General features: G+C 40.1%; 1 protein-coding gene across 1 annotated transcript; it reads right to left on the reverse strand.

Annotated features, from left to right (window-relative positions):
- Positions 1–6,300: 6,300 nt before the first annotated feature.
- On the reverse strand, positions 6,301–8,000 carry LOC100661204 (olfactory receptor-like protein OLF3). Its single transcript, XM_010600137.3, has one exon. The coding sequence runs from the start codon at positions 7,413–7,415 to the stop codon at positions 6,474–6,476; it is 942 nt and encodes a 313-aa protein (XP_010598439.3). The 5' UTR covers positions 7,416–8,000; the 3' UTR covers positions 6,301–6,473.
- Positions 8,001–12,791: the final 4,791 nt, after the last annotated feature.

The following is a 12,791-nucleotide window of genomic DNA, read 5'->3' on the forward strand; positions in this document are numbered from 1 at the left end:
AGACTTGATGCATTGAACACTAATGACCGAAGACCAGATGAGTTGTGGAATGATGTCAAGGACATCATACATGAAGAAGCAAGAGATCATTAAAAAGACAGGAAGAAAGAAAAGACCAAAATGGATGTCAGAAGAGACTCTGAAATTTGCTTTTGAACATCGAGTAGCTAAAGCAAATGGAACAAATGATGAAGCAAAAGAACTGAACAGAAAATTTCAAATGGTGGCCTAAGAAGACAAAGTAAAGTATTATAATGAAATGTGCAAAGACCTGGATATAGAAAACCAAAAAAGAACACGCTCAGCATTTCTCATTCTGAAAGAACTGAAGAAAAAATTCAAACTTTGAGTTGCAATATTGAACGATTCTACGGGGCCAATAGTAAATGATACAGGAAGCATCAAAAGAAGATGGAAGGAACACAGAGTCAGTGTAACAAAAAGAATTGGTCGATGTTCAACCATTTCATGAGATAGCATATAATCAATAAACCAATGGTACTGAAGGAAGAAATCCAAGTTGCACTGAAGGCACTGGTGAAAAACAAGGTTCCAGGAATTGATGGAATAAGAATTGAGATGTTTCAACAAACAGATGCAGTGCTGGAAGTGTTCACTCATCTACGCCAAGAAATTTTGAAGATAGTTACCCAGCCAACCAACTGGAAGAGATGCATATTTGTACCCGTTCCAAAAAAAGGTGATCCAACAGGATGCAGAAATTATTGAACAGTATCATTAATGTCATAGACAAGTAAAATTTTGCTGAAGAAAATTCAATAGCAGTTACAGCAGTACATCTACAGGGAACTTTCAGAAATTCAAGCCAGATTCAGAAGAGGACATGAATCAAGGGATGTCATTCCTGATGTCAGATGGATCCTGACTGAAAGCAGAGAATACCAGAAAGATGTTTACCTGTATTTTATTGACTATACCAAGACATTTGACTGTGTGGGTCATAACAAATTATGGACAATATTTGAAAGAACTGGAATTCCAGAATACTTATTTGTGATCATGAGGAAACTGTACATAGACCAAGAGGCAGTCCTTCAAACAGAACAACAGGATACTGCGTGGTTTATAGTCAAGAAAACCATGCATCAAGGTTGTATCCTTTTACCATACTTATTCAATTTGTATGCTGAGCAAATAATCCCAGAAGTTGGACTACATGAAGAAACACGTGGCATTGGGATTGAAGGAAGACTGATTAACAACCTGCAATATGCAGATGACACAACCTTGCTTGCTGAAAGTCAAGTAGACTTCTTCACTTACTGATGAGGATCAAAGACCACATCTTTCAGTATGGATTGTACCTCAACATAAAGAAAACAAAAATCCTCACAACTGGACCAATAAGCAACATCATGATAAATGGGGAAAAGATTGAAGTTGTCAAGGATTTCGTTTTACTTGGATCCACAATCAACAGCCATAGAAGCAGCAGTCAAGAAATGAAATGGCACATTCCACTGGGCAAATCTGATGCAAAAGACTTCTTTGAAGTGTTAAAAAACAAAGATGTCACTTTAAGTACTAAGATGAGCCTGACCCAATCCATGAAGTTTTCACTGGCCTCATACGTATGTGTAAGCTAGACAATGAATAAGAAAGACCAAAGAAGCATTGATGCCTTTGAATTATGGTGTTGATGAAGAATGTTGAATATATTATGGACGGCAAGAAGAACCAACAAATCTGTCTTGGATGAAGTATAACCAGAATGCTCGTTCGAAGCAAAGATGGCGAGACTTCATCTCACATACTTTGGACTTGTTTTCAGGAGGGATTAGTACCTGGAAAAGGACATCACTCTTGGTAGAGGGTCAGCACAAAAGAGGAAGACCCTGTACAAGATGATGGCTGCAACAACGGGCTCAAGTATAACAAAGATTGTGAAGATGTTGGGAACCTGGCAACGTTTCATTCTGTTGTATATAGAGTCACTGTGAGTTGGAACCGACTGGATGGCACCTAACAACAACAGACCTTCTCAGGGAACATTGGGTAGACTAGCTTCAGAGTGTCAGAGAATGTTGGAGGACCTCTTTACTGCTATGGAGTATTCAGTGACACAAAAACATGACTCTCCAGTCTTTGATTTGTCTACACACCATTTCTCTTGGTAAGCAATTTTTGTACAGTGGACTTACTGTATACTAGTCTCATATTCAAACTTTCTAGGCTATGTTTCTTCAGCCTTCTTCACCTTTGAATTGTGGTGTTGGTGAAGAATATTGAATATACCATGGACTGCCAAAAGAACCAACAGATCTGTCTTAGAAGAAGTAAAACCAGAATGCTCCTTAGAAGCAAGGATGGCGGGACTGTCTTACATACTTTGGACACGTTATCAGGAAGGATCAGTCCCTGGAGTAGGACATCATGCTTGGCAGAGTACAGGGTCAGCAGAAAAGAGGAAGGCTCTCAACGAGGTGGATTGACACAGTGGCTGCAACAATGAGCTCAAGCATAACAATGATTGTAGGGATGGCTCAGGACCGGGCAGTGTTTCGTTCTGTTGTGTATAGGGTTGCTATGAGTCGGAACTGACTCGACGGCACCTAACAACAACAACAGGCTATGTTTGACTATTTCCCAGCCTTTCCTTCCCTCTCCTCCCATTTCTCTTTACCCCACCCCCAACAAATCTATAAACAAACAAAAAATTGCTCTTAAATCACTTCCAACGGTTGGTAACTCCATTTGTGACAAAGTATTACTGCTCCAAATGGTTTTCCTGGCTATAACCTTACGGAAGCAGATCACTAATCAAAAACAAAAACAAACCCATTGCCATCAAGGCAATTCTGACTCATAGAGAACTTATAGTGCCACTGGGTGGGTTCAAACCTCCAACCTTTAAGTTAATAGACAAGAGCAAACTGTTGTGCCACCCAGAGAATGTCAACAAACCCACAGAGCTCCAATATAAAAGAGAGCACCAGGTAAAATGGGGATTTCACAAGTCTGCTTTGAAAAATTTGTTCTTGAGAGCTGAAGAAGTTTCGTTATGGAAAGATTAGTCTAAAGGAATTTTACAGGGACATAGGCATTGTTTTTTAAATGTGAGATCATTATTTTTTACTTCATCCCCACTCCATCTTTGCAGGAGTCATAGAGGAACTAGGACTCGTGCAACATCCCTGGGGAGTTTCAAGACTACCTGGGGAGCGCAAGGATAGACTAGACTTCCAGCTAATGATTCGATGGAGCTCAGAGCATGAAGAATTTTGTTATTATCTAAGTCTAACATGTTTATATGCAACAGCAGTCAAAGTCCAGGATATAATAATTAAAAAAGCATTCGACAAAGTCTGTTATAGCCTTTTAGATAAGGTGATTAACATGTTTGAATGATGTGTTTAAAAGTAGATTGAACAACTTATTGACAGCAATCACGATAATCAGCTGTGCAACCCTACCCTTAATCAATGCGATTTTTCCATCACCATTAACCCCCATTTTCTCCCTCCCTCTTGGCCCTGGTAAGCACTAATAAATTTTGGTCTCTGTACGTTTGTCTTTTCCTGCCTTTTTATATAAGCAAGGTCATGTAATATTTTTGTCCTTTTGTGATTGGTTTATTTTGATCAGCATGTCTTCAGGCTTCATGCATATTGCAGTATGTATCAGGACTTCATGTCTCCTACTGGCTGAGTAGTATTCCAGTGTGTGTACGCACCACATTTTGTTTATCCATTCATCTGTTGATGGGCTTTTAGGTTCTTTTCACCTATTGGCTATCGTGAATAGTGCTGCAATGAACATTGGTGTACAAGTCTCTTTTTGTGTCTCTGTTTTCAAGTCTTTTGGGGATATACCTAGGAGTGGAATTGCTGGATCATATGGTAGTTCTATTTTTAGTTTTTCGGGGAATAGCCACATTGTCTTCCACAATGGTTTACCATTTTGCATTCCCACCAGCAATGGATAAGTGTTCCAATTTTCTCACATCCTCATCAACATTTGTTATTTTCTTTTTTTATCTTAGCCGTATTGGTTGGAGTGAAATAGTATCTCATCATGGTTTTGATTTGCATCTCTCTGATGGCTAATGATGCTGAGCATCTTTTCAAGATTATTGTAATTGCTCTCAATAAGTTGTACACCTATAAAAAGTTGAACTGGCAATAGTTGTGTGATAGATAATATTTACAACAACAAAAAGAAATGGTAGCTGCTGAGGCTGTTTATGTACAACCAAACACCTCATGGAATTTGGTTCCTTGGTTTGAAGGTTGAGAGTCATGGTTTCATGGGACATCCAAGTTAATTGGCCTAATAATATGTTTAGTGCTTCTTTTCTATCTCGTAGCTTGTTGTGTGGTGCCTGGGGTCTTAAAAGCTTGCGAGCAGCCATCCAAGGCACAGCAGTTAGTCTCTATTCACCTGGAGCAACAAAGGAAGGAGAGTCAGAAATAGAAGGAGGAAATGGAATGTGTGGCTAATTGCCTCCATGAACTGCCTCCTTTGTCATGAGACAATAGACTAGAAGAATTGGTTAGTGCCTGGCTACCATTTGGACATTTTGATCTTAGATTCCATAGAAGAATGCTTATCAAAAGGGGAAAAATTCAGAACAGAATTTAAAATTCTCATGGACTTTAGACTTTCTGGGGCCACGGAGGGTGGATGAAATCCTGAAACTATCGGCCTGAGAAAATCTTTAAACCTCAAACCAAAAATATCCCCTAAAGTCATCTTAAAACCAAACAATAGTTTATCTAACCTAGTAAAAAATGTATGCCTTGAGCATTATGCTCTTTTAAGAATTATGTATATGGGATCAAAGTGAAATAGCAACTGAAAAGATTAGATAGGAACCTTAAGGGGCAGTGAGTTTATGTTAATGAGGGAGGAACAGCTCAGAAAATGGGGGTGAGAATGATCGCACAACTCAAAGAGTGTAATCAATGTCACTAAATTGCACATGTAGAAACTGTTGAATTGGTGTATATTTTGCTGTGTATATTCTCAACAACAGCAACGAAATAAATAAAACTTAGGAAGAAAAAAGATAGATTGAAAAGAATACACAAAATCTCCTCAATAAAGCTTTATCAGTGTGGAGGTAGATTCACAGTGAAAAATGTAACCATGCTCTATTCAGCATTTAAGTGCTTTCCAAAGTGGGAGCTAAAATTTCTTCTCATTGAAAATGTCATATATGGAAGACCAAAAACATTTATAATTTTAGGTAGGATAAGATTTATACAAAGATCATTCCAGATTTGTTACATTTATAGAGGATTGAACTGTTGAAGGACTGTAACCTTTTAAGAATAAATAAGAACATTTGAAAACTATTCCCTGAAGGGATTTGACATTAGAAGAGGTGTAGTTATGGTAATTAGCTCAGTGGGGTCAGAGTTTCTCCCCTAATTTTTCCTTTCTGGAAGATTTTTTCAAGTCATTTGAAATAATATTATAAATAAGTTAATGGCACAATTATTTTGTTTGTTTCAATCAAACCCCTACTCTGAGAAGCACACACACATGCATCAATTTAATGGAAAATTAAACAGGTGTAAATTCTTTGGACAAGGTAATTTTACCAGAAATTTGCCTAACTACATCACAGTTTTATAACGACTGTCTGAATTGCAAAGTTTGGAGGGTTTAGGTCATTTAAAAAATAAATTTAGGATTATAGTTAAGAAAATAAAACAAACATATCACATATTTTACATAATTCATTCATAATTAGTATAAAAATTTCCCCTGTATCAGAAAGGGCAATAGATCTCTCAGGACAATAGCCCAACCTGGCCCTAATAATTTCTATCTTTAATTTCCGACATAATCTGTAAGTCATTTCCAAGGGTAAGCAAACTTATTCTCTACATATTTTAGGAAGATTAGCACATATTTCAATCAGTTACAAGACGGAGGAGTGGCAAAGAAGTAAAATACCCTTTATATTCACAATGGAAGAGTAAGGGTGGTATAGCTAAAATAATGAATGACTTTGTTAGTGTCTACTACATGGCAGGCACTATATACAAATAGTATTTACACACTCTGAAAGGTTGGTATTATTTCCTTGTTTTACCAAAAATAAAAACTAAAACGATATGATTTTTAAATAATGTGCCAGCTAGCCACAGTTAATGAGAGGCAGAACAAGAATTGGCAATGAGGTCTGCTTGGCGAAGCCAGGGATCATTCCTTTACATATGGTACAGAGACAAAATCAAAAGTGGACAGATAAAGTCCAAAGACCCCCGGATACCTGAGAAACAAACATCTAAGAAGGGGCCATAGCATGGATCATTGATACTTAAATTATTAGACTTTGACCTACGTAAGCAAACCAATTAGCCATGTAGAGGAAGACATTTTATTCACACACAAGGATAGACCATTATAGTCTTCTTTACTGTGAATATGGAAGTCCTGTCTACACTCACTTGGTCTCCTTTGTGGTTTTCAGGGTAGATAACAAGAAATTCTTAGAGTCTTTACCCTTTATCTCTCAATTTCTCTAAAACTTTCCTGAGTGCGGCCATAACTTCCTTATTCCTCAAGCTGTAGATCAAGGGGTTCAACATAGGGGTCACCACTGCATAGAACAGGGCCACCATCTTCTCCCCTTCTACCGAGGAGGCAGACCGCGGCCCCAGGTAAGTGAAGATAGTAGCTCCAAAGCACATGGAGACCACAGTGAGGTGGGAGGTGCAGGTCCCGAAGACTTTGCTCCTTCCCGGTGCTGAGCGAATACGCACGATGGCAGCCACTATGCGAGCATAGGAGAACAGGACCAGGAAGCAGGGAAGCATGATCACCAGGAAGCCAGAGACGGCCACCATGACCTTGTTGAAGGAGATGTCCACACAGGATAGCCGAAGCACTGCCAGGGTCTCACAGGCAAAGTGATTAATAATATTATGACACAGTGGAAGCCGGAATGTGATGATGGCTTCCATCAGCGAGTTCATGAAGCCAGCTGCTAGGCAGCCGGTGGCCAGCCCCAGGCACAGCCATCCATGCATGATGACTGTGTAGTGCAGGGGGTGACACACAGCCATGTAGCGGTCGTAGGCCATGGCTCCCAGCAGGAAGAATTCGGACCCACCAAATGCCAGGGATGTGTAGAGCTGGAACACACAGCGGTGGAACGGGATGGACTTGTGGGCTGAGAGCAAGTGAGCCAGCAGCTGTGGGGCAATGCTGTTTGAGTAACAAAGATCCACAAAGGACAGAACACTGAGAAAGAAGTACATGGGGGTATGAAGCCTGCTGTCAAGTCTGATAAGGAGGAGAATGAGGACATTTCCCAAAATAGTCACCAAGTACATGGCCAGGAACAGGACAAAGAGGGAGACCTGGGTGCCCCAGTCACTGGACAGCCCCAGCAAGAAGAACTCACTCATCCATGTCTGATTTTTATTTTCTCTGCCCATGAGCTTCTGAGGACCAAACTAAAAAAGAAAAAGAAACACCAAAACTATTGCTGTCGAGTTGATTTTGACTCAAGCAACTCTCCAGGACAGAGTGGAACTGCCCCACAGAGTTTTCAAGGAGTGGTTGGTAGATTTGAACTGCCGATCTTTTGGTTAGCAGCTGAGCTCTTAACCACTGAGAGGACCAAACTAAAGATGTGGAAATAACAAATTATAGGAAATCAAGATATAGGCCATATGGAGTACTTTTTTTTTTTTCTTTTTACCCATTAAATACTTAAAATTCCTCTAGAACATCTCAGCCAAATCAGGATCCAAACTCTACTTGAACACATTTGTGGGATGAGGAACACCACGGCACCCAGTACTGCAGCTAGAAATCAGGAGAAAAGAAGTTACGTTCTTGAAATTCAGTTTACTGGAACACAATTTCTTCTCCTAAATATCTGCCCTTAAGTGGGGAAAGGAAACTGAATGAAGTGTAGAAGTTTAAAACTCATCTTGATTTAGTGGTTATTATAGGAGGTAATTCCTATCTTTCTGCTGAGCAAGTTGCTGGTCTTTTCTTAATTAAATAAAATAAAAATATCTGGACGATACCTTCCTGAATGATATTTGGTACCAATAATCTTCTTTTTGTTTACTGGGTGTTCCTCTCTAGATATCTCAGGTACCACCCTGCTACCCACCTCAGTGAAATGCATCCAATGAAACCCTGAGTGTTTTTAAATAGTCTTATACTTTCCATTACTAAATGATTTTTAGTAGTTTATTTGCTTTAACTTGCCCTTCTCCTTTGAGAGCATCAGGTAGGAAGCTTCCTCTCTACCTACCTCACACCAGTGGCCCAGCTGGGCAAGATCAGTCCAAGATGGCCAACCACAAGGATCAGCTGTATTGAGGGAAGATACACATAGCTGTTAAAATTCACCCCTTATTCCTGCCTTCAGGAGAATTTAATGAAGTGTTTAATGTCATCTGGTTGTTACTTAATAATAACAGTTTTCTTAGGGAAGGAGCAGCTCACGCACTTTCCAATATAATATGAAGCATTCCTCACCAGTGAGGATGGAAGGGCCTGGGGTCATACCTTAGTTACAGAACGTGGTGACATCCATAGTCATAGATTTTTGACCCAAGAAAAAAAAATTCTTTTATGTTTGTTCACTTAGGGAAGGGAAGTGACCCGTAATCAAAGGATGTAGATGAGGGTCTGAGATCTTGGAGGGAACACTCTGACAGTGCAGCCTTGACAGCATAATACACGTGTGCAAGTGTGTGTGTGTGATAATGCAAATGTTGCCAGAATCAATAGTTTATTCTGGTTAATGCTTTGTGACAAGACTTACACAACTCTATAAATCACGAATAAAACCTAGAAATATACAAAAGTGATATGAATAACCTTCAATAAGTGTTCTTCTGTAACCTGTCCTTGAAAGAAATCCTCGTGATTGGTCCTACATTGTCTGTAAAATTTATCCGAATAACCTCTCTTCAGTCCTGCCTGTCAAGAGCTTAAACACGACGGTGCTGCGGCACTCTGCCAGGTTTATCAGCAGCTAGGTGTGCACACCCGGGTGTATCAGCAGGTAGGCATGCAGACCCAGGTGGCATTAACACGGAGGTGGCTGCTAGCAGTGAATTCACTTATACCGTTTAGATGTCTAAAACCAGGCTCTAGAGAATAGTCAGTTTAAAAAAATCAAACAAGAAAACAGGGAGGTGCTTTCCTATCTATCCCCAAAAACACATCCAAAAGGAGGGTAGTTTTGCTTAAAACCATGTGGGTTTTGCTCAGAAATGTGGTCAAACAAGCAGATTTCCAAGTGATCCATTACTATGTAAGCAATTTTGTTTTTTTTCAAATAAAATAGATTCAACATATTTTTTAAGTGATACAAGTGTCAAAGTCAAAACAAAATGTAGTTTTTAGTAAAATTGTTCTGAATAACTTACCCAAGTCAATTGGCTAGTTGATAATTGAATGGTCAGATCCATATTTAGGAAAGCTTTTCACCTGTGCCTATCATTGTGGTGACAGAAGGCGGGGAGGAAACCAGCAAGCTCTTGAAGCACTTGTGGCTAGCCAAGGTGCAAAACTCCACCGAGTGGGAAGCATGTTAAGAATTAAAAACCGTAACTGTACCTACTTCCATATTCTGTTGATATAAGTTAATATCTATTAGTCACTGTGTACTTACTCTGTGCCAGGCATTATACTAAATACATATCTAGTATTATAATAGCACATAACACAATATAGCACAATACATTCACAACAACACTCTGAGCTTTGGCTTATTATCTGTATTATTAAGAAAGAAGAAAGAGATGAGGTGGGCAGAAAATGGAGGAGTCACAGGTTAGGTTTTTGGTATGAACAGCATAAGCTCTCTAGGTGGTGCAAAAGGTTTGCACTCCACTGCTGACCTAAAGGTTGGTGGTTCAAATCCAGTCAGTGGTGTCACAGCAGAAAACGCCTGAAGATTTACTTCCATTAAAATTACACCCAAGAAAACTCTATGGAGGACAGAGCTACTCTGTAACACATGGAGTTTCAGGAGTCAGAATTGACTCAACAGCAACCAGCAACGACTAACAAGATGCAGCGTAAGGAAGACAAAACAGCAATGAATATCTAAACTGTCCCATTGCTGAATAATATTCAACATACCATGGACTGCCAGAAGAATGAACAAATCAGTTTTAGAAGAAATACAGCCAGGATGCTCCTTAGAAGCAAGGATAGTGAGACTTGGAATAGCTTACTTTAGACACATCATCAGGAAAGACCAATTACTAGAAAAGAACATCATGTTTGGTAAAGTAGAGGGTCATTAAAAATGAGAGGAACTCTCCATAAGATGGAGTGACACAATAGCCGCACCGATGGGCTCAAATACAGCAGCGGCCGTGAAGATGACGCAGAACCAGGCAGCTTTTCGTTCTGTGATACACGAGGGCACCACAAGTCAGAGCCTACTTCACAGCGACTAACAACAACAGCATACACCGCATGACCCCGTGCACAGCACAATGGTCTTTGTTTAAAGGCTTAGGATCAACCTAACATAAAAATCGGGAGACATACGAGCAGGACTGACATCCTACTTTTGCTTCCATTCACTTGAGAGACTGAAAATTCCAGAGCTGTGGTGGCCTGAAGTCAGTTGGTCCCACTTACCTATGAAGCTGAAGTCTGGCCTTCAAGCTCAAGGGCATCAGACAGAAAAGGAGGAGAAACACCAGCACAGCCTCCATTTGGGGGCTGTCCTCTTGCTGCACATGATTAACCAGCTTCTCGCACAAACTTGAAAGGGCCGTCGCGTTACACGTCGTGCCCGACACAGTACCGACCACAGCTCATCACGAACACACGACAGGAAGACCTCCTTTCCCTCCAAGAGCAACAGAAGAACTGCAGTGATGGGTAGTCATGGAAACAAAGAGGATTCAATACAAAAATGGAGAACCAAAAGCGCTTATTTTTATAAAACAGCTCCGAAAAGAAGATTTGAACTTGAGCATGGTTTGTCTAGCCAAAAGAATACTCCCATCGAGGAACAGATGAAGACGACAAAGGATTCTACCCTGAGGGGAGGGGTCTCATCTGGCTGGGGTTTCCTCCTTTCTAGCTCTCTCTTGCGGAGAACTTGGACTTTGTTCTCTGTCGTAATGAGTGCTTATAAATGGTGCCAAGGCGTACCCCCCAGTTTGTGTAAATAGTGTCACAGTAAAAAAGGGTGAATGGATAAGTCATAAAGACTCCCCACAAGAAGAGGTGAGTTGTGTTGCCAGGGTCCTTAGTAATCACACCGAAAGCAAAGGTAAAATGTTGAGTAGGTTCGTAGTTAAGTCAAAATCTTTACACAAGTGGAGAAGAGAGCCAGGAGTTCTTTGCCTAGTGTCCCTTTTGGACTCCACATACAAACACACTCACAGCACACACAAGCTCTTAGCAAACTTCTTGTATACCTACTTAGCTGTACACTCAAATGTAAAACCTCAAAGACACCCAGATCTTCACGGATTTGTGATATATGTGTATTCATTAAACGTCCCTAAGGAAAAAAAAAAAAGAATCAGAACTAGCCCAAATTTGAATCTACAGGAAGATAAACAGATGGTAGATTCCTGAAAGAGAAAGTTATGCACCATGGGTGAGTGGGGGAAAGGAAGGGTATGTTGAGGTGTAGGTAAAAGTAAGTAAATGAATGAGGAAACATTGATGTTGATGGAAAAAATAAAAAGTTAAAGAAAGATAAGTAGGGTTTGAAAGGAAAAAGGAAACCAGAAAGGAAGTAAAATAAATAAGAGTATAATGAAGCATTCAGGGAAATAAAACTGAATCTAAATGAACAAGAAATGGAAATTATGAAAATGGGAGAAAGGACAATTGAAATAAATAGATGTCATTTCTATTATCATTTAATCAATTTACACATTTATAAAGGTGTCTACTGTTTTATCTACTGTGGCTACCAAAGTTTTAATAGTCTTATTATTCAGTTCCAGAGTGTTGTATTTAACACTTCTTTGCAGTAAATATTTTCTAGAATTTGGTTCTATCATGATGGAAACCCTGCTCAAAATAGTGTTACCAGGGGACCGACAGATTCTCAGAAACTTTGAATAGTGAGATCTTTCAGGACATCTCCATCAAAACAAAACAAAGTCTCCAGGGGAGATTTTTCTTCAGTTACATTATTAAAAACCCAAAACTCCTTCAAAGATCCAAATGCACTTAGCTCAGGTACATACCCTTGGCATCACTGTGTTCTTTCCACAGTAGCATCGTTTCTCTTCTACGGCCACTATTTTACTATCTATCTCATAAAGAGAGCAGGCACCTCTGCAGAAGTGTGCCTGTGTCACCACAGCTGAGGGAAGGTGATCGGAAGCCCACGTCCCTCTACACAGAGCCTCTGGAATGGTGTGGAGGGGAGCCAGAGGAAGAGGGAAGGGAAGACTGAGGGCAGGGAGACAGTAGCAAGAGGGCACCGACTTGAGCTGTGGGTGTAAGAGAATAACCTGGGGTTCCAGGTCCACGTGTAGGCAGGCCTCCTCTACCCTCTGCTCAGCTCCTGTCTACCCTCTGCCATGGTCAGAATGTCATCTCTCCTTTCCGTCTTTTACCTCAGACTACTTAGAGAGTGAGCACCAAGCAGTCCCAGCTTCAGTGGGAAGCCCAGCCCAATGTTTACTGCAAGTAGAAATGCCTGTATTTAACATTACACCACTAGATCCGTGTCTTTGGGCCATTTCCATGCAGCTCAAATATTTTATTTTTCATTTTAAAAGACCCTTTCCTTTAAGTGGACTGCTTTTTTAGAAAGTATTCCACCAAACTCTAGAACATCAGTTTTCACATCT

The sequence above is a fragment of the Loxodonta africana genome, chromosome 8, assembly GCF_030014295.1.
Source record: "Loxodonta africana isolate mLoxAfr1 chromosome 8, mLoxAfr1.hap2, whole genome shotgun sequence".
Taxonomy (NCBI): Eukaryota; Metazoa; Chordata; class Mammalia; order Proboscidea; family Elephantidae; genus Loxodonta; species Loxodonta africana.